A 22,471-nucleotide genomic window follows, 5' to 3' on the forward strand; every position below is an offset into this window, starting at 1 on the left:
GGCAGCTGGGTTGTAGACACAGGAAGCAGGAGCCACACAATTCTCAACCCTCACTGCGCCGCTTGCAGGCTCAGCCACCATCATCTTGCTAGCCCCATTTTTTTTTGCTAGCGTAGCCACAGCAGTTATATTAGTGGCCAATGGCTCACTGGTTACAGCTGACGGCCAACTAGCCACAGCTGATGGCCATCCAATCACAGTTGATGGCCATTTACTACCTGAGCCAGCACCTGTCTATGTGAGGCAGAGAGCCTGGAAACTACTTTCTGGGGCTCTGTCCCCACAACACTCATTTATGAATCTGTTTGGAGAGAAATATAAATTTGGAGGGGTTTATTTTTCTCAAAGTACCAAAGATTCAAGGTCAAAACCTCAAGGAGATTTGAAATAATGAGTTGTGTAGCAGGGCCTGTAAAAAGAAGTGAAGGACTGAAATGGGCATGAAATGTATGAACCATGGAGAGGCAAAGCCATGAAGTCACAAGAGCAGGGAAGGTGAAGTGATGAAGTATTTCCAGCTCCACTTCAAATGCCAAAGAATTGGTGTCTATTGTTTTGTGTGTCAACAGGGTTGTGGTTTGTATGAGTCTCTGAGCTGTCTGACTTCTAAGGAAAAGTAGACAAAATTCCTTTTAAGCAGTTGTAAGGGGGTAGATTTTTCTGTCAACTGAAACAGAAGTTTGCAGCTGGCACTAGAGTAACGCACTTCCTTTCCGATGCTCAGCAGGCTGCTGTGCCATCAGAGCTGAGGGTGCTGGGGACACTGCTATTGGCCATGTCTCCGTGGGAGAAATCTGTGCTCTTCTCCCCTCTGAATACGAATGACCTGGAGAAACAGCTGACTCAGTGCCGTCCATTCCATTGGATTGTTCCTCCTGCTGAGGACCTGCTTGCTGCTGTCCACCCTTCAAACGTCTCTGTTCTCCTTCCACGTGCTGGAGCTGCTGCTGATTTTCAACTCCTTCACGTTTCTACAGGTGCACTGTGGTTTGGGGAGCAAACGTGAGTCCCGCGCCTGGTGCAGCGCCCTCGTGGTGGAATCAGAGGTGGAACTGCCTACCAGAGACCCGAATGCTTGCCTAGATTCTTTCCCCAGTCGTAGGTGTAGACGGGTGGCCGAGCTCCGTGTCTTTACTGCGTTTCTGCGAACGACTGGCCGGACAACAGGGGGACCTGGACCTCTCCCTGCACGCGGGAACCAGCTGGCAGGGACGGTGGAGGCGGGGCCGTGTTCACAATCTCGCTTGGGAGGCTGAAACACCTCCAGGGCTGGGGCTGCACGGTGATCCCTCACACCCCATCCGTGGCACTGGGCGTCCCTTCTCATGCCTGGGGGTGTAAAGACCCGCTCAGCTTCTCGACCCTTACCGGCGTGCGGGCTGCGCAGCGCTCACTCCCCCTTCCCCAGCCCTCCAGCCCTGCGGCTTGGTTCTCCAACACTTTGGAATATTTAGTAAGTCTGGGGTGTGAAACAGGACAGGGCTAACAGATTTTCAGGGCACGGTGTCAGTATGAAACCAAATCGTCACCTTTTACACCTCAATAGCCCAATGGAAAAACAACAAAAAAAGTTGCAGTAACAAACAAACGGAAACAGCAACCAAGAGTGGAAGGAATCCTAAGTACAAACATTTGAAAGGTGTACGGCAATCACAAAGTCAGAGCCAGGTGAATCCAAAAAAATGTCCTTGTAGGCCTGCTTCTACAGGGTCCCCAACCAGAGGTGGAGGAATAAAGAAAAGCACGGACAAACATCGTTTAACATGGAAACTAGATCCCTTTAACCCATCAATTGGAGAGGAGCAATCTAGAGATTGAGTGTGTAAACTGAAGCAAAGATTTGAGAGACCCCTGATACCTGAGAAATTAATTTCCACTTCCCGATCAACTAGTTCATTTACAATTTTGGATAACCTTCATACCTCTCAGTTCTACCCAAATGGGTACTTGGCAGGCTGTTATTTGGCAACCACTGTATTCTCTGACATTTCCTTATTTAAGTTGTCTTCTCTCTTACCACTGAGTCACAGTGGAAGGGAAGCAAGTGGAGTCATTACTCAAAGTAACAATGAGAATTTTTTCCAGATTATATTATGCAGCTGGGGCATTCTCCCTCTGTAAGATACAACAGCTGAGGAAGTGGGCTTAGTCAAATATTGGGGTGGGACCTTTCCAGGACAGAGCCTCTTTGCAGCTCTGAAGAAGTAGGTGAGGATCAGACTCTTTCGCATGGAACAGAAAGAAGCCTGCTGTCTGCGGACTTTGGTGATTGTCGTTGTCCCTCTTGGCCAATAGGTGGCGCTCCTCCTCCTTAAATGCTTTAATCATCCCCAGGGTAAAATCCACCGGACTTTCTAGTTCCTTTGGGCTACAGCTACGATTACATCATGGTAGAAGCGACAAGCCGCAGTTCCAAAAATATTCATCCGAAGGAGAAAAATAGTCCGTGATGTAGGAGTTGTTTCTGAAACACCTAGAACTCTCGTTCAACTTTTGCTTTTAATTGGTGGCTTTATACTCTAAAGGGAAATGAATGACCAGAAACCACAAATGGGGAGGAAACAGCTGTATTGGTGGGCAGTGCAGCTGAAGAAGGAGTAAGTGAGGAGAGCACGCTGGGAATTTCTACACTGGAGAAAAAGGAAGTGATTCTGATATGGGAACAGAGCAAGGGAATTCAGAAAAGCAAGGAAGGAGGACAGAAGAGTGCCACGTATTATTACACGGACCATATAAGATTCGTTCCTCCTTAGAGACTAACTTCTCTTCCACCTATTAATGCAAGCCGCCATTTCCTTGCTGCATATTCTTATCCTCGATGCGAGTAGTGACTATACTTGAGTCTTCGTAACACTTCCCAGAATTCTGTTTTTCACACTGTCGTGTTTTTGCAGGTATTTATTGAGAGATGGGAGAGTTCACTATTCTGATACTCGAGTAGGACAATTGAGTCGCGAACTCATCCTGGATAAAGTGCTACATAGCTCGCTGCTGAATATCAGTAGGGTCACCTTCCAGGGACCCCTTGGGAAACTATGCACCGATTCCATCTCCTAGTCCACCCTTCAAAGCCATTTTGGAACTCTTGTTCTGGAATGGCCATCAGAGCTGTTGTCATATTACCCTTCATGTCCTGAGTGTTATCAAAATGTCTTCCTTTCAATATTTTCTTTATCTTTGGGTAAAGAAAGAAGTCACTGGGGGCCAGATGAAGTGGGTAGGGAGGGTGTTCCAATACAGTTATTTGTTGACTGGCTAAAAACTCCCTGACAGATAGTCCCATGTGAGCTGGTGCATTGTCCTTACTCAAGAGCCATGAATTGTTTGGGAAAAGCTCAAGTCGTCTAACTTTGTCACACAGCCTTTTCAGCACCTCTAAATAGTAAAGTTGGTTAACTGTTTGTCCAGTTGGTACACGTTCATAATGAATAGGCCACTGATGTCGAAGAAAGGTTAGCAACATTGTTGCAATAAATTTACATATTTAATTGTCTGACCTTCGCATAGCTGTATTTAAAAATCAGAAAACAGTTACCATATTTAAGCCTTAACACTGTAAACATGTTTGAAGATGTTTTAGTTTGTTTCATGTTCACAATAACTCTAGGAATATTTCCACCTTATTTTACATGTGAGGTAGGTGATGCTCAAAGAGTTCTAAATTCTCCAGGATCACACCTAATTGCTGGCAGAATATGGTTCAATACTGAATCCTATCTTGCGTATTTCACGCGATTGAAAAGTTCATCTTTTAAAATTCCTTTCAGAAAAAGGCCGACCTCCCAAGATAAGAAGGAATTCTGCCAACAGACTGCCTTATGACTCAGAAATCCAAGCCTTCCTAAGGTGTCCAACCTGTTGGTCCTCTTCTAGAAAACCCTGACGAATACTCTGGGAAGCCAAGTGTTCCCAATCGTTGTGCATCTTCTGAATCACTCCATCCTCCAGAGGGGAGAACAGAACCGCACAGGACAGAAATATGTTGAAATTTAACTACGGCCCTAGCCAATCCCCAGTTGGAAAGCAGCAAATCCGAACCTTGAGCGTGTTACCTCAGGAAAAGACGGCTGAGCCCTCCACAGTCGCAGGCGCTCCCTGTTCCCTTAGCAATGACACATACTTCCTGGTGAAATACCTCAGGGAAGATATTATGCTCATCATAGAAATTCCTCTCAACATATACCACATTGATATATTTGAATAAACAAAATGTCACTAGCTCGCAGGAACAATAACACTATTCTTCACAATCCTTAGCTTATATCGGGCTGCACCATTTTGCTACATATGCAGAGGTTTTCCCACTGAGTGAAAGAGATTTCAAGTTCGTTTTTCAAGATGACAATGAGAACATTTCTCTATTCCATGATAGTTGGAGTCTGATAATAGGAGTAAATCTGTGAAACTAATGTTGTGCTATTGACAGTTGTATGATCAATGTTTCAAGAGATTTTCCTGATTAGCACTGAGGTCCATTCCCGGATTGGCAGCTCTACCTGCCCCCAGAGTCCTGTAGTGTGTGGAAGGGGTGATTCACAGGGAAGCTCTGGTCTGCACAGTAGGTTGTAGGCAGGGAACACACCTTTCTCTGTCCCTTTAACTGCACAGTCCAAACAGTCCGCCAGCCTGGAACCAGAGACTCACACTCTTTCTCTTTGTAATAGACACAGGGTAAGGCAACAGGCAGATCATGATGGCATTAGAACGTATCGTTACCAAGAAGTAGTCGTGTTTCGTAGCATGAAGGGACGTCCCCAGGAAGTGGTAGCATCTGCCTAGATCAGAAGCCTGCCCCCCAGGCTGGGTCTCAGCACTTGTTCCACTGGGTCACCAGGGAGCTGTTTCTCCTGAGAGGAGTTTTCTTTGCCCTCCCACAGGCTGGATCCACTTTCTGTTTTCTGCTAGTTACAGCTACTATTACATCACACTCAACACATGAAGGAAAGCCTCTCATGAAGACGTTTCTGCAAAACCTCGCAATGTGATGCCCTTATGCTTTTTACTTGTAATGTTCTGCTCTTTAGGGAAATTTTTAAGCTGAAACCACAATGGAACAGAAAGCAGTTGTGTGAATGGGCTGAGAGGTAAAGGGTGAATGACAAAGGGCTGAGTGGCTTTCTACCCTGGAGAGGAAGGAAAGTGTTGTGCTATGGGGGTGTATCCTGGAATGTGCCAGACGCTAGAGGCATTACCTATCCTGCTGCTCTGCCCGTTAGCTAGATATTTATTTCCCTCTCTCAGATATGAGTACAAGCTACCATTTCATCCCTGAAAAAATAAGACACTTCTGTGAAATGAGGAATGACCATTTTTCAGCCTTCTCCAGAATTCATGACAGAATTCTGTTTTTTTCGGCTGCCTCTTTTTAGATCAGTTACTGAAAAGTAGGATACAGGTCCTAAGAATTTGATAGAAAGAGACACGTTATATAAGTATATGCTGGGGAGAGAATTCATTTTTTTCCCTTCTGCTCAATACAGCTTTGAACGTAACATGAATTTTGACCACTGCTTTTAGGTTCCTTTCCCCACAAGAATCAAAGAAACAAGAGAGCAGGAACCTTATTCGTTCTGTTCACCTCTGTATTCTGAGGGTAAAACTCAACCTGATATAGAGACAGTCAACAATTACCTAAAATTTGAATATAATGTGATGGGTAAATGATTTGTGCGATCCATTCTTTAAACCAAGTTGCACAGTCAGGCTTGGTGTTTCTTTTAAAAATAAACTAATACGAGAAGTTTACTATGGTAAAATTGTAATAAACAAAAAAGTCACAAATGTAAAGAACTAAATAGAAAGAACATATTGTATTTTATCACCACAGTGTAAAGATGCATGTGCGTGACACTGTATGAAAAAAATTATTACAAATAAATGAATATTAAAATAGATACACAGATCCATCAGCATGGGCATCTGTAAGTGACGAGTGCCTGTAAAGTTGAACATCATGTTACCTAAAACTCCTGAAAGTCTTTGACAAATTGATTGCACTTATGTCATGATTACAACACAAGATAACAGACAGTCTTTGCCATGACAAACACGAGGAAGTGTTATATTATTACTCCGTGAGAATCATCTCCATGGGGAACCAGGTGTCGTTCTCATTCCTTCATCTTCCCCACGAGTTCATTGGTAAGAGAAGGATCTCCTGATTTCTGCTCTGACAATCTCCCAGGCACAAGGGCTGTATTTCTTCTCTTGCAGAGAGAGGGTGATTCTCTGGAAGTATTTCCTCAGGGCCAGAAGGGAGTCCTCATTCACCATGGGCGTCCCTTCCACACCCACCTCCTGCATCAGACAGGCTTCCAGGTCATTCACATGCTGATAAAGCCCAGCCAGAACTTGTCCAGGAGGGTCTTGTCCCAAGCAGCGAAGGAGCCCTGTATTCTGAAGAGGTCAAAGGTCTGCTGGGTCATCTCCTGGATGACAGAGATGGCTTGAGCCTTCTGTAACTGGTTGCCACCAAACGCCTCCCGGGGGAATCCAAAGTCATGTCTGTCCTTCAGGCAGGAGAAAGAGGACATTCTCCTCATTTGTGCCATGAGCACCAAGGCCCTCCTGTTAAGCAGCCTGTGGTTGTGAGGCAGGTCACAGCTCAGAGAGCAGCGGGAGTGGCAGCTGAGCACCAGCAGGGCCATCAGGAAGGAGAAGGGCAGGGCCATTGGGGGCTGTCAGATGCTGCTGGCCTGGCTGAGCCCGGGGCCTGCACACCTTGTCTCCAGGCTCTGAAGCCCTTCCTTTGTTGCATGCGTCTCATGTAGGGGACATAACGAATTTCCAATTTCTGAATGTCCCCTTTCTACTTCTGCTTTTGTTTTCCTTGATGCACTTTCTACATGGCTTAGATCAGTGCCATGCAAACTTATATTTTCATATTACTCCTTGCCCAAAGAGTCTTCCAGATGTTTTCGTTAGTGGATCCCCCAGGAAAACTTAACACAGTTGTACGATATACATGTATGTACTGCATGTGTATCTGTGCTTCACATATATGAAAAGAAAGTGTAAAATTTAATCCAAATATTCTGTGAAGGATTAAGATTGAATAGTAAACATTTCAAGCTGCAAGTTAAATTTAAAAGCTATTGATGTTTCCTTTAACGTAATTCAAGTTAATTTAACTTTTTAACTAAGTTTCCAGACTGACTTTTAACGCAATATATTTACTCATATATATAGTAACATATCCCACCTCGTGTTCAAATAAAAATGTATGTCATACGTCAAACTAATATCAATGTGTAGGTGGAACTTAGAATCACTCAAAACGACTAAACACCATTGAAAACTTAAATTAGTTATCTAACATTTATTTTTTGGTACTTAACTTTAAATTTTACTCCATATCAGAAAGTAATTTTTAACTTCAGTGGTTGCTAAATATTCATCTATCTTGTCAACGTTTTTTGGTTTAGTTTTGACATAATTATTGATGATATGAATAACTTTAGTAGAACTAAGTAATAAAATATAAACTGTTTGCATTTGAGCGTCAAAAACCACGTCACCCTGAGGCTCAAACATGAGGAACATCCACAAGACAGCCAGTGGCAGCTGGTAAGTAAGCAGAGGCCACCTCTCACAATATGACTCTGAAATCAAGCCAATGATGGAAGGAAAGTCCTCCAAAGAGCCACCAAGTCACCAGAGGTTTGGAGCACTGATCTTGCATGCATTTTGCCTGTCTTCATTGAACCAAGGATTCTCATGTGATACACGAGAAAAACGGATACTAAGGAATAAGATTTTGTTGCATAGACTCGGGCTTTGCAGAGCAACAAGCCATTGTCATAGCTAAGATTTCTATAGTGACCTGCTATGGTCTCATGATTATGTTCCCATAAAATTTACATGTGGAAGTCTGAACCCCTGAAGTGATCATGTAATGTGATGAGGAAATTTGGAAATAATTAGGGCCTGAGGGAGGAGCCTCGTGAATGGTATTAGTGCCCTCATAAAAGAGGCCTGCGCTAGATCCCTCCCTCTCCTGCCATGTGAGGATACAGGAGAACTCGGCATTATGTCCCCAGGAAGCAGGCTGTCCTCCAAAGCCAACCATGATGACACCCTCATGTACATTTCAGCCTGTAGAACTGTGAGCAAGAAATGTCTGCCCTTCACAAGCTACGGACTCCATGCTCTTCTATTAAAGTAACCTGAATGGACTAAGACATACCCGACCTAATTTCTTCTAAGAAAACATCCCCGGGGTCTGTAAAATACCTCAAAAGAGAGAAATCATTTTACTCAACCTTGGCATTTAGTGCAGTCCCTATTATTTCAGGAGCACAGTCAATATTCATGAACAGAATAATGAAGGTAACAACGGGAGAAAGAATAATCCACTAGATAGACATGAATTGAGTGAACTAGAGAACTAAATACTTTGCAAATTCCTCATGGTTCTCTGAAGGACGTTGTATTAAATATTGTATGAGGCAGTAATTTAAAAGATTGTTGGGTCTGGGAGATATTTACTTCAGGTTTGTATCTTCAATATTTAGACTATCAGGATGAGAATCATAGGCCTCGTCATAAAAAGAAGACTCACGCTCTGCGTTTATTTCAGGGATCCTCGAGAACCTGCAAGGAGCTACCTGATCAGACTTTCCTCGTCTCCCCCGGGTAATAAGGAAACAACTTGCACTTTACACTGTGTTCTGAGACCTCGTCTACACACTTGTGGCCGTTCTTTAACTTTAGCTTGTGCCTTGAGAATCAACCTGAATGCTTCTTTCACAGGATCAGTGATGCTGTGAGCTGTAACTAGTGACCTCCATGCTATGTCCCCCAGAGTTTAATTTGTAGAATCAGACTTGCAGTTGTATTGATAATGTTCGTGCAGCACATTGGTAAAAATAACATCTGGGGTATTTTTTGACCTACAAGAGCATTAAGACAGATCGCATAAAAATGAACAGTGGTCGTATACACTGAACTTGTCTGCTCTCCCAGTTAGTCCCCAGAGTAGAGTCTGCTTCTGAACTTATTGCACCTAGACGTCCCATGAGAATAAATTCAGAACAACTGTGGTGAGTGTAACTCATATTGCCCTGTAGAGTCCTGGCCCTTGAAAACACCCCATGTGATCTGCCATAATTTTCCCTTTACAGCTGAGTGGTATAGACTTGAGTACCAGAGACAAATGTGGCATAACATGTTGAATATGGCAAAGTCACACAATAGAAAGTACCCATGACATTGAATCACTGCAGAACAACCAACCAGAGAGTCCTCTGTTGAGGAATGATTGCACTGTGTTCTTTTACAAAGGAAAGGTAAGTCTTTATAATGATCAATGTATGAATGGTTTTCTGTTTATCACTTAGAACAGCTACCATTAACTTAACTGACAAATGTGTTTAACAAAATACTATCCTGATGAACCTTCCCATAAAAAGAATGGACTTTACACTTTGGACAGCAAATGTTATCCTGAACCCCCGAGCCCCGAAAAAATCACCCTTAAACAGGTTATCCAAATTATATCATAAAATTATTTATTTGAAAAGGTAGTTCTTTTCCCTATCTATAATTTTGTAGCATCATGATGAAAACTGATTTTCTTAAATAAGGCCCTGGTTTTGGTTTCAGGAATTTCTCAGCCGGTGCCGAAAAGTGAATTGTGATTGTTCTGGGGCTTAGCAAACAGCGTCATCTAATAGAGATTTACAAATATAAGTTTCTTCTTTGTTTGTGGACTTTGCTTGAGGGTTGTTACACAAGAGAAAGGCGAACTTGAATTTCACTTCTGACAACCTCCCCAGCACAGGAGCTGTATTTCTTTTTCTTCAGATACTTCAGGATTACGCGGAAGTAATTCCGGATACGAATTCCCAAATGGTCGGGACAAACCAGAGTTTGTTCTTTAGTCTGCCCCAGCTCTTCCAGACTGTCATCAAGGCCAGAGAGCAGTTTGGCGAGGAGCGTGTGGTCCCAAGCTGCAGGGCTCTTGTCTGTATTGAACAGGTTGAAGGTCTGCTGAAGCATCCGGAGGCACAAACAAGTGATTTGTGTCTTCTGCATTTGGGTGATGTTCCCAGTTTCCCAAGGAAATCGGAAGTCGATTCTGTCGTTCAGGCATAAGTGAGGGGGGATGCTTTCCAGCTGTCCCATAAGACTGAGGATTTCCCATTTTTCTAGGCTGTGGCTCCAAGACAGGTCCCCGCCAAGAGAAAAAGCCCGGATGGAGCCCAGCATCACTCCCGCCACTAGCCACCAACAGATCTGGGCCATTGAGAATTGGACGCTTCGCTAGACGCCCTGCAGGGGGCGCGCGGGCACCGCTCCACAGCGCGAAGGTTCCTTCGAGGGTTTACTGAGAAGCGTGCTTCTCGAGCTGGCCGCAAGAGGGCGCGCGGACGCAGACTTGGCAGCCTCTCTGCGATTCGGGTAGCGGAGAGAAAAGTCCAGGGCCTCATTGAGGAACAAACTCGGCGCTGCTTTAATAGTGTAGGAAAGAAAATTGCCTTTCCGCGGCCCGGACGGCTGAAGACCGAGCTTTGCCGTGGCCGCGCCGGGGACACATTGCTTAGGGACGGAGAACAGAAACGCGCGTTTACTGCGCTTTCCCCCAGTTTTGTGCTTTCCTTTCGCACAGAAACCCTAGCGAGGCCACTTTCACAAAGAATCCGTTTACGGAGAGATTTGAGGCTCGGAATCGGAACATGTTGAGTCGTTTTTACGGCTTCGGGACAGTGTCTGTGCGAGATGCCGACAGATTCAGAGACAGAGGAACACGGAAACCATGGGATGTGACAGGACAGCGTTGGGGACGCCATCGGAGTGAGTCGGGGCGCGGCCACCCTGGGGGCCCGAGCCCGGGAAGAATGTGCGCCCCCGGGTCAGGCTTTGTGACTTTCCTGGTGACTTTTCAACGTTACAGCGTTACAGGTGCTGGGGTAAAGTACTGAAAAAATGAAAAGTTGGAACATTAAATCCGCGTTTTACCAAAATATTGAACTATTTTAACATTAAGTAAAAATATCAAAGGTAAAATGTGGAAAATATTTTTCACATTTCAGCTTAAAAGAGCATTTAATTAAACTTTTTAAAAGGTAAAGAACCTTTACTATTGAAAAAAAGACAAACGTAATATTTACAGAATATTTTTTAACACTAACACTATTGAGACAGCATTTTCCTTCACTTCATTGAAACTGTATTTTACCTACATAGAAAGAAGAATTGAAGATAATTTTACTTTCTTGGCTTTAGGGGAAGTGAACTCATTACTATTTTCAAGACTACTTCTTTACTTGTTTTCGTGTTTGACAATTTCTGGTGACTCCGTGACGATTTTAAATAATGTTTATTTAATATGACATTAGTGAATCGGCTTTCATAGGACTCCACCTTGACAACACTGTTCAAAAGGAAAGTTAAGAGTTGTGTGAAAGCAGTGGAGGACAGTTTAATTTTCTTTCGACAGAATGAAGAGAACTATGTGAATTAACGCTCGGTGCTCAGAATTTTAGCAACTGCATGGAACTTACCAAAATTTTACTTGTATGTGGCCCCCTTCCTCTGTAAGACTCTCAGGGCTTTGCAATACAAGGTCATTTCTTGTCTTTTAAATGTTGATATTTTGTTCGTCATGGACATTTCAGCATGAATTTTCATTTTTTAGCATTGAATGAAAATAATATTTATCTTCATTCCTTAGATTTGATGCCTTCTCAACTTCCGTGTCTGGGGAACGTAATCACTTTACGCCACTATTAATCCAGGAGATAGCTTTTGATTTAGAGTGTTGTGCTCTTCAGTGGCTGAAAATCTCAGAATGTCTCATTTCCCATCATCCTCTCCACCGCATCCCGTTTTAATTCTTTTACCATTTTCCTGGTCTTTGCAACCTTTTAATTTAATCTGTGCCTTAACATAATATCACCAGAGGTATTCTGAATCTGCGGATGAGGGAAGGGATTATTTAGCTCATTTATAGGATTCGTAGAACAGCCATTTGTTTTTTTGTTTGTCTTTGACAACTTTTCTCCATTCTGGTTTTCTGCAGAGGGTTTCAAGTGTGCTGTAAGATTTCCCTCAATTAATGTGCCAGGCACTGATCTAAGGGTGGAAACTAGGGCCTGTTCCTTCAAAGTCCTACATACAAGCCCCTCTCCTAGAGTTTCCATTGGGGAACCTCACCACGCACACCCCCGAGAATGTTAAAAGAACTGCAATCAAAGCTTCTCTTGGCTGGGCTGAACATGGACTATACGATTATCATATGTGACCTTAATACTAAAGGCAGCTATCACTCCCTATGATCAGATTCTCAGCCTGTAATTTGCACATATTTCGTTTAATCTTTACAATTTCCTATGTGACCACTAGTAAAGTTGTCTCGGTGTCCGAAGAGCGGAAATGACAATCTGATGTCATTTCAATTCAGGAGCCACAGATTTTGAAGAAAGTGAAGCTTTCAGCTGACTTCCAGTCCCTCGTCTTCATCAGTTCTCTTTGCTCTGAGCTGCACTGAGCATGCTCGGACTTCATTCATCCTAATTGAGCCTTTAATGTCTGTCCTCCCTGCTCCCTGGAGAACAGTCAGCATCCCTGTCTCACTTTCCCGGAATCCACATTGCCAAGCACATTTTCACCTCTGTGCAGTCAACACCTCATGGGTGACAGAACGAAGAGCACTGTATGAATTAACCCTTAGTGTTAACCCTTGATCTGTGCTGATCGCACAAAACTACCTTGGGGGAGGGAATCGTGGTATCCTTCAAGTCCACGCAATTTCACATACTATAGATTTCTTGCGTGATCTTAATTGTCAAAAAAAGTGTGTATAAACCTTGTGCTGCTTTCTCATTGTAACGGGGAAGGATATTTTTGACCAAAACAACACTTACTTTAAACGCTTTCATCACTCGCATGGTGTCCCAGAGAATATTGATCCATGGCTTTATGTCAGGTTGAAAGCATATAACCTAATTCAATCAAGCACGTGGGGTTAGGGAGATACAGGGTTTACCAATCCAGTAGGCTTCACAATATTTTAAACTCTTGTGATGGTGAATTTTCTGTGTCATTTTGATCGGACTACGGGGTGTCCAGATATTTGGTCAATCGGTCTCAGTGTGTGCGAGGGTGGTTTGAGATGAGATTAACCTTTCAGTAGATGGACTGAGGAAAGCGGATCACCCTTCCTGACCTGAGTGGCCCTCATCTAACCGTCTGAAGGCCTGAATAGGCCAAAGGGCTGACCCTCGAGTGTCAAAACGACAAAATATCATTCAGCTGCAATGGAACTGGAGTCTAAGGCTTATGGCAAAGGGAATGATGAAGGGCCAGTAGAAGGAAACAAGGAAAGATAGAGCCGATTACTCTGGCGGGGACTTAAAGGAGAGTGATTGTAGTCGGAGGCCAGCCGTCAACTGTGCAAAACCATCCACGTGATTTCTCTGTCATTTTTCCTCCCAGATGTAATCAGTTTGGGGACAGGAGGGGAAATCATGCCAACAGACTCACTGGAGACCGATTTGAAACAACACCACCAAATTACTCATTCCCTAATTCTATCTGCACAATAATGGATATTAGTCCTTTTCAATATTCAGCTTTTCACACTGGATATAATTAACGAAATGAATGAAAGTAAATAAAATTATACACATATGTATGTGTAGATGTTTATGTATACACATCTATGTCTACATATATATACGTATATTCTCATGGACATGATATATATACCATATGTGTATCTTCTTCAAAACCCCATTTAGAAAGGATCATAATATTTGAAAGATGTTTAGGAATCAAAGACAGACACAGAAGAAGTGCAGAATTGGTAAGACTTTCTCCTGCTGCTAAACTCGTCCACGCAGAAGAAGTAGTAGAGAAGAGGAAGATAAAGGACAAAAATGTATTAATATATCATTACGATCTTCCCCACCCACAATTTATAGAGAGCAAACTAAAGCATTGGCGAGGTCAACTGAGGCAAAGATTCAAGAAATCCTTCCGAATTGTCGTCTCTCCTCGCTACGTGAACAATTCACACACACACACACACACACACACACACACACACACACACACAGACACACACACACACACACACAATCCCTGGGGAACTATGTCAAGTCCAACACTGTGTAGGCTTCAGTAACACCTCCGGAATTCTACCACTATTCTTACACGTCAATGAAAAAGCCTCTGCTTGTCAGTCGGCAACATTAGAATTCTCTAACAGTTCAGAAAATATATCTGAACTCTGACTACTTGGAAGAACTGCCAATATCATCATTCCACTGATAATGATAATATTTTCCAATCAGTCAGACAGAATCACATATTTGGAATGACTTGATGAAACTGGAAATTCACTGTTCACACTGATACTTAAAACCATCAACTAGAACATTTCCTGTTAATGAAAACACCAAAGCAGTAGCACGCCCATTTTGCACAGCTCTAGCCCACAGTGTGGATAAGGCTAGTTAGTAGCAGGCTGGAGCAGGAAATGCAGTTTTATTCCTTCTCTCTTTAGAGCGGCCCACTGTGCAGAAAAGCCGTGCCCTGCCTGAAGCAGCACACTTTTTCTTTTTGTAATGATGTAAGCTACAACAGTGTGGTATTCAAGTATGATGTCACATCTTGACCCAGACAGCCTGTTGTTCATTTCGGAAGTGGATCTCCGGGAAGGACTAAGATTGGGGATTGGAAGAAAAGGCTGCCCTCCTACATTCGATCTGGCCATGTCCCAGGTGGCCAGCGGAGGGCGCAGTTCCTACGTGAGGACTTTATTAGCCCACGCAGTGAACTGAGCTCAGTTGATCCTTTGACTTTCAGCACCAAGTTCATCATTGTAACCATAGCATTGAGTCAGGACCCCCAAATAGTCATCAGAATGCTCATGGAAACAAAACTGTCTACAACGATTTTGAAAAACAGCTCCTTTTCAATTTTTGTCCTTTGTGGCTTTCTACTCTAAGGAGAAACCTTGAACCTAGAAACCACAAGGGAACCAGAGCACTTGTGAGGGAGGGTAGCAGGGTGGAGGGAGTGAAGTGGCTGTATAAGGGACTGACTGCATTCAGTAAAGCAGGACAGGGGGTGGGTGGGAGAAAGACACCAGGAGCAGGGACCGGCCAGTCAACACCACTCATCTTTCCCACCTCATTCTGGATGACTCCTCTCACGTGTTTCTACGCACCTCTCTTTACTGAGTGAGTGTAAATCAGTTGCACCTCTGACATGGGTACTGAACGTTTTCCATGTTTTCCAGAACTCTTCTCAATTCCACAGCATTCCGGCTTTGGCAGGCATTTTATGACAAGTGGTAGAACTGTTCCATAGGACTTCACAACAACTGTTCTATAGGACAAAATCTATTTTGAAATAGATTTACATACAAAAATAAGATTCACGATCTCAGAATTTTAAAAACTCAACAAGGTTTCTTTCATAAGTAATTAATACAAACTAAATGCAAAATAAACATGGAAATGTAAACATGTTTTGTAAATTTTAATACAATGTAAAAATGAGCATGTAATTACATATGGTTTTTAAATATTATAAATATGATAGACTCTGGAAAAAAGAGAATAAATACAGAAATAAATTAAATAAATAAGTAAACAAACAAACATACAAATAACCATAACAACAGTCCCCTCTTCCGGGCTGATGACACTGGAGCTGAATTTTTTAACACAGTCTAACTTAATGCTCTGACAAAATATTTGCTGAATTAAATACAATCAATTCTGTGACTGAAGCAGAAAGAAGAGCCCTTTGAAATGACCAAACACATGTGCAAGGATGATGTGGCACAGTCATCGGTGAGAATCAGTTCAAGGTGAGCCCAGGTCTCCATCCTTCTTTCTTAACCCTTCTTGCAAGCTTGTTGATGAAGCTTAGGAACTCATGATTTCGTCTCTGACAACCTCCCAGGCACAGTCACTGTATTTCTTCTGTTTCAGGTAGAGACGAATGCCCAAGAAGTACCTCTTCACGGCCAGTGTAGGGTCCTTCCCAGCAGCAGATTCTGCCTGTCCCACGTCCTGCACCAAACAGGGTTCCAGGTCTTCCAGCTGCCGATGGAGTCCAGTGAGGAGCTGGTGCAGCAGGGTCGTGTTCCAGGCAGCAGAGTGCTCTGTGAGGAAGACTCTGGAGGTCTGCACGAGCATCTCGTAAAGGACAGAGATGGCCTGGGTCCTCTGGACCTGGCTGCCATTCACCGCCTGCTGGGGGAATCTGAAGTCTTTTCTGTCATCCAGGCACAGGGAAAGGGAGATTCTCCGCATTTGATCCAGGAGCACGACGTTCTCATTGCTGACCAGATCATGGTTCAGAGTCAGGTTGCAGCCCAGAGACCCACCGTGGCCATGGCTCAATACCACCAGGGCCGAAAGGAGAGAGAGCATGAGGGCCATGGAGAAACGTGGGTGCTGCTGGCCTGGCTCAGCTGAGCGTCGGATGAACCTTGGCCTCTAGGTCCTCTGATGACAATCTTTCGGAGCATGGCCATTATATAGGGAACACAATAATTTTCATTTTCTAAACATTTCACCACACTTTCACTTCCTTTATTTTGTTTTCATTCATGTCTTCTCCATTTACTCTAAGAAAATATCAGTCTACACTATTAATTTTGTCATAGAAGTTGAAGTTTCCCGGTAAAATCCAAATGTGCCCATGGAAATGGATACTGATCAATCAATTGAGAAACGTCTTGTCCAGAAGTCAGAACTGTGAGTAGCTATGCAAATGCACAAACATATGCACATATCATGTACATTTTAATACATAAATATTGTCCTTCTCCTCATTAGAAACAAAATTTGGCCTTGAATCTGGGCAACATTTTTACCTCCTTACTTTATTTGCAGAGGGAGACAGGCTCCCTCAGCCCCGTGGCTTTGTGTATTTTGTTAGGTACTTACCACACCGTGTATAGGAAATAAGCTCTTCAGCACCCAGGACTGCGATTTGTTACTATTTTATTCACAGCAGAGGATGGTGATCATTAGTGAGTAAGTTTCTGGGATGTTTCTCTTCCTGTTAGAACACATTCATGCAGGTCCATGTGGTTACACTTCACTGGGGCCACAAGGTCACAACTAACAGAGACGTTGCCCTTTCTTTCTACCATTTTGTAACAGGTCCATAGGGCTCCTCAGGTCGTGCCAATACTTGCAGCATGAATCCTGGTTCTTCCTGGTGCATGTAGGTTGGCGATTCTAATACCAAGATAATTTTCTTTTCCCAGGAGCACCTCACTCACAAGGGAGGTATCACCTCTAGAAATCCTTTCCCTCTGAAGTGACAGAGAGTCCCCAACCCAAACTCTCCTGACTCACTTCCTAAAGGCAGGCTGACCACATCCTGAGGATTTTAGGATTCCCCTGCTGTGGAGAGATTGTGTCTTTGTTGGCAAAATAATGAATTTTCTAGGAAGCTGGCCCTTCCCACTGGATGTGCTAAGGACCCTTGTTCTCACTGGTGACCTCCTGACCCATGTCCCCAGGTATCAAGACTGAAACCAGTCCTCAGTGCTGATACCAAAGTTTATTTTTTTTCTAAGTAAGTGGAGGAAATAGTTATCCAATTGTAATCATTTCACCTTTAGTAGGGAAATAATTTTTTTTTTCCAGTACAGCTTGATTGTTCAACTTGTTTATTTAAATGATTGATCCCTTGTTATGCTCAAAATACCTCTTGATAAAAGATTTTATTACAAATTTTAGTACCTTTAATTATTCAGTCTGCATGAGTCTGTTGACCTTCTTTTTTTTCCCTTATTTCTGTCTCACGCTGAGACAACAGGGCAGTGAGGCCCAGGCGTTAAGTCAGGGAGAAACAACCTTCTTTTCTTTATTTTTTCATAATTTTTTCATTTAAAATTGTTTTAACTCTTTTTTCCCGTAGTGGTTTATGGGGTATGTTTTGTCATGCTGGTCCTCCATTACAATCTACTTCATCCTGAGGTTAATGCAAACAAAAAGAAATAGAAGAAAGGCAAAAGGCTGCACCATTTTTCTCTACAATTTTCAAGGCTTCAGAGTTTTTGTTTCTCATTTCAACTTTTGTAGAAAGCAAAACTCGACATGTGTGGGCATAAAGAAAACAAATAAGCTCTGAATGTCATGAAAATGAATTAAGGGAAGTGACTTTTCCACTATCAAAATGGAAAAGTGTAAATTAGCAAAATTTGATGCAACAAATTTGGTAGGGACTATCAAAGAGGGGAAGGATAAATGCCAATATTGAATTACACAGAAGCAGAAAAATGGCTGCTCTTGCCAGATGCTCAAACAAGAACAACTTCTATGCTCTTCTCCTGGGTCAATTGAACTGCCCTCACCTCGCAAGACCAAGTCATCTGATTGGTCTTCTATTTAATCCACAGGAGATAAACTTGGAGGAGGGAAGGCAGGAATCACACCAATCCGCTCAATAGAAACTGACAACCAGAACCCCAGTTGCTAGAACACTACCCCTTTCTGCCAGAATAGTTGATATTAGCCTTGCCTGAGCACTCTACCTAGTTGATAAATCCACTCAAAACAATGAGAAGATTACTCTGAGAAACACAGAATTAAAAGAAAGGAAAATGATGATTCCATAAGATTCTGCTGTTACTCTGGATAATAATAATAATAATCGTGATATTAAAAATGATAACATTTGGGGTTGGCCCGGTGGCTCAGGCGGTTGGAGCTCCGTGCTCCTAATGCCGAAGGCTGCCGGTTCGATTCCCACATGGGCCAGTGGGCTCTCAACCACAAGGTTGCCAGTTGGACTCCTCAACTCCTGCAACGGATGGTGGGCTCCACCCCCTACAACTAAGATTGAACACGGCACCTTGAGCTAAGTTGACGCTGAGCTCCCACATGACTCAGTTGGTTGGAGCACATCCTCTCAACCACAAGGTTGCCAGTTCGACTCCCACAAGGGATGGTGGGCTGTGCCCCCTGCAACTAACAATGGCAACTGGACCTGGAGCTGAACTGCACCATCCACAACTACAATTGAAAGGACAACTTGACTTGGAAAAAATCCTGGAAGTACACACTGTTCCCCAATAAAGTCCTGTTCCCCTTCCCCAATAAAATCTTTTTTAAAAAATGATAACATTAAATGTTTTTGAAGATCACAAACAATGACTCAATCTTTCTGACACACCTATTTATATTACTACTCATTCATAAAACTATTTGGAGAGAATTAGAAATTTGGAGAGATGAACTACAGGCATATCTCATTTTATTGTGCTTCACAGATGTATTTTTTTGCAAAGTTGAAGGCAAGGCCCTCCACCAGCAAAATGATTGACTCAATTTACTGAAATACTTGCTTTATTGAGGTGGTTTGGAACTGAACCTACAATATCTCCTAGGTCTGCCTGTTTTCGAAATGTACCAAAAACCTTAGGGATAGTTGAGATCATGGCTTGTCTAAGAGGGCCTATTAAAAGAAAGAAAAGATGGAAATGACACAGAACTTAAGACCAAAGAGAGGCTAGGAGATTAAATCAGTATAGCAGAGAGAGCGAAATGTTCAGGGATTCTGAAGTCCACCTCAAATGGCAAAGGATTGCTATTATTTTTTAGGATAATAGAGGGTTTGGTATAAGGAAATTGAACTGACTCACTTTAAGTACTAATGAAAAGTAGACAAATACCTTTTAAATAGTCATAAGGGAATACATTTTTCTGCCAACTGAAAAAAAAATCCAAAATTTCTTCAGTTAAATATATTGAAATAATTTTTTTAATCCATTAACTGCTGACTCTGGACATTATTATTTTGGACTCTTGGTTTTTCTTGTGAGTTTGTGAATAAACAAAAAGCACCAAAAACTTTCCATTCTAAAAGTAACCCAGCATATAGGCTCTGACTTTTCTTCTTCAGGACCTCTTTGGTTCTACAGTAGACCTCTGCAGGCCAGCCAGTGGTTCTCATTCCCAAAGACGATAATTGTTTCTCACCAGCCGCTTAAGACTTCCTGTTGTCTACAGATGGAGTCCAATGAAGACTTTCTTCTTCTCACTATCTTTGCAACCAACGGTTTTGATGTAAGCGCTGAAGAGACCTTACGTGTGAGCAAGATGGAGGAGCATTATGCACTTCCTAGACAGAAGCAGTGAATGCTTTTAAAGGGCTACTTACCAAGGAGAGTCTCGCTTGAATCCCAAACTCGGCCACATTGCTTAGTTTAGTTGTCTTTAATTTTCTAGCCTCATCTTATTTGAAAAATCAAAATAAAACTTCAGGCTGAAATAAGCATACCATTAAAATCCCCATTAATATAAAATGATAGAAGTATTATTTGTATTGGAAATAAAGATTAGGTAAATAACTTTAGGTCTACAAAGTTCAATCAGCCAGAGATGAGGTCTCCAAGAAAGTTCCTGGAAAGAGGAGAGGATCCAGATGGGAATCATGGAATAAAGGCAAACGAAAGATTCATCATCAAAAAAACCGACTAGAAATTCCACTTTAATGCAAATAACATCTCTGAAATATTTAAGAATACAGATGTCCTATGTAATAGAAGCATGAGGACAGGGAGAAAGACTTTGTTTGATAGGATAGCATTTCTTAAACTTTTGGATCACTTTACACTATGAACAATTATTGAGGACCTGGTAAGTTTTCATTTATGTGAATAGTATCTGTCAATATTTCCCACACAATACATGTAAACTGAGAAACTTTTTTAAAAAATTTTTTATTGGGGAATATTGGGGAATAGTGTGTTTCTCGAGGGCCCATCAGCTCCATGTCATTGTCCTTCAGTCTAGTTGTGGAGGGTGCAGCTCAGCTCCAAGTCCAGTCACTGTTTTCAATCTTAGTTGCAGGGGGCACAGCCCACCATCCCATGTGGGAACTGAACCAGCAACCTTGTTGTTAAGAGCTCTTGCTCTAACCAACTGAGACATCCGGCCACCCCCTGAGAAACTTTTAATACATAACATTATACACACATGCATTCTATGAACTGTTAGTGTGATGACATTATCACATATCAGTTGACATCTGGAAAAATACACCAGACAATTATGGGAGAATGAGAGGGAAAAAGACAACATCTTAATAATATAATAAAAATATTTTGACGTTGTGGACTCACAGAAAGTGTCTCAAGAGTCCCCAAACCACTTTGAGAAACACAACTATTGGAAAATGGAAGTAATGTTTACATTTAAATGAGTACTGAACTTACCTATGTAAATTGTGATGGTGTGTCTATTATTGATACCAAAAGAGTTCAAAGCAGGTAAAGTGTAATGATTTTAAAAATAAACTAAAAACATTACCATTGACCTTTTACCTAGTCCCAACCTCATTAATTTTGTGCATAGTAAAGAGCTAGGAGTGAGTTATTTTAATACTGTTAAGTAATACACTAACATAGATGATTTTCCCACATTTTGACCCATGTCATCTATTTTTCTTAGGGGTAAGCTTTAGCAAGATGTCGTTTATTTTATTTATTTATTTTTTTAGCTGTATAAACTCTTTATTAACAGACAAGGCCTATAGATTTATTTCTTCTTAGACACACCCACAGTGCAGCCTTGGTGGCTGGTGGTCTTGGTGTGTTGGCCTCGAACACAAAGTCCCCAGAAGTGGCTCAGCCCTCTGTGGGCCTGAATTTTCTTCAGTCACTGCAGGTCTTCATGGAACTTGTTGTCCAGACCATTGGCCAGGACCTGGCTGTATTTTCCATCCTTCACATCCTTCTGTCTGTTCAAGAACCAGTCTGGAATCTTGTACCAGCATGGATTCTGCATAATGGTGATCCCACGTTCCACCTCCTCCTCAGCGCGCTCTCCTGCTCTCTTGGTGAGATCGATGTCTGCGTGCTTCAACACCACATGAGCATACCTTTGCCCCACACCCTTAATTGCAGTGATGACAAAGGCTATTTTCCTCCACCCATCGATACTGGTGTTGAGTTCTCGTAAAACGTGCTGCTGGAACTTCTCAGGGATCACTAGAGACATGGCAGAGCTGTGAAAGCCTCCTGTGAAAGAGCAACAAGATGTCATTTTGATTTTGGAAACAATTACCAAAGTCTGAAATAAAAACTCTTGGCTCAGACATTGGCCTGCCCAACATCTATGACCCACACAGGGACACATAAAGCTTTTTCCGCTGGCACCAGACTCTGCACGCACAGTCTGAGTGGCAAAGGCCCTCATGCCTGGGCTGTCACCTCACTGTCCAGGAGTCTGGATAGCTGTCTAGGTTTGTTGTCCTAGAGCTATCAGTGCAGGATAAGGTTACCTTACTTCCAACAGAATCCACAGAAAGCTGAGCATGTGGTGACCATCTTAACACACTTCATGAGGTTTCCTGGTATGTATGACAAGAAATTAATTTTTTTTGTTTGTTTCTATGTTTCCTAATTTGGTTTTCATAGACTCTATCGTCCAGTCATGATTGATTGTCACAGGGTACACTATAATAGCTTTTTAAATATTCACTTTAATGA

At 42.5% G+C, this 22,471-nt stretch overlaps 2 protein-coding genes, 1 long non-coding RNA gene and 1 pseudogene across 4 annotated transcripts; 1 reads left to right on the forward strand and 3 right to left on the reverse strand.

Moving 5' to 3' along the window:
- Window positions 1-6,135: 6,135 nt before the first annotated feature.
- LOC141571262 (interferon alpha-5-like) lies at window positions 6,136-6,671 on the reverse strand. The gene is given in 2 exon segments (XM_074331517.1): window positions 6,136-6,341; window positions 6,344-6,671. Coding segments are annotated over 2 exon segments (534 nt in total).
- A 614-nt stretch (window positions 6,672-7,285) lies between these two features.
- On the forward strand, window positions 7,286-11,586 carry LOC141571110 (uncharacterized). Of its 2 annotated transcripts, none has more exons than XR_012495701.1 (3): window positions 7,286-7,566; window positions 8,579-9,287; window positions 9,805-11,586. It is a non-coding gene; the product is annotated as an uncharacterized LOC141571110 (long non-coding RNA). The 2 variants fall into 2 exon arrangements; XR_012495702.1 differs by lacking the exon at window positions 7,286-7,566 and having other exon boundaries at window positions 8,368-8,634; window positions 9,123-9,287.
- A 4,215-nt stretch (window positions 11,587-15,801) lies between these two features.
- On the reverse strand, window positions 15,802-16,400 carry LOC109457453 (interferon omega-1). The gene has a single exon (XM_074330329.1). It carries the CDS (start codon window positions 16,398-16,400, stop codon window positions 15,882-15,884), a length of 519 nt encoding a protein of 172 aa, XP_074186430.1. The 3' UTR covers window positions 15,802-15,881.
- A 5,118-nt stretch (window positions 16,401-21,518) lies between these two features.
- Window positions 21,519-21,980, reverse strand: LOC109439667 (small ribosomal subunit protein uS13; annotated as a pseudogene).
- Between the last annotated feature and the right edge of the window lie 491 nt (window positions 21,981-22,471).

Source organism: Rhinolophus sinicus, linkage group LG04, assembly GCF_036562045.2.
Source record: "Rhinolophus sinicus isolate RSC01 linkage group LG04, ASM3656204v1, whole genome shotgun sequence".
Taxonomy (NCBI): Eukaryota; Metazoa; Chordata; class Mammalia; order Chiroptera; family Rhinolophidae; genus Rhinolophus; species Rhinolophus sinicus.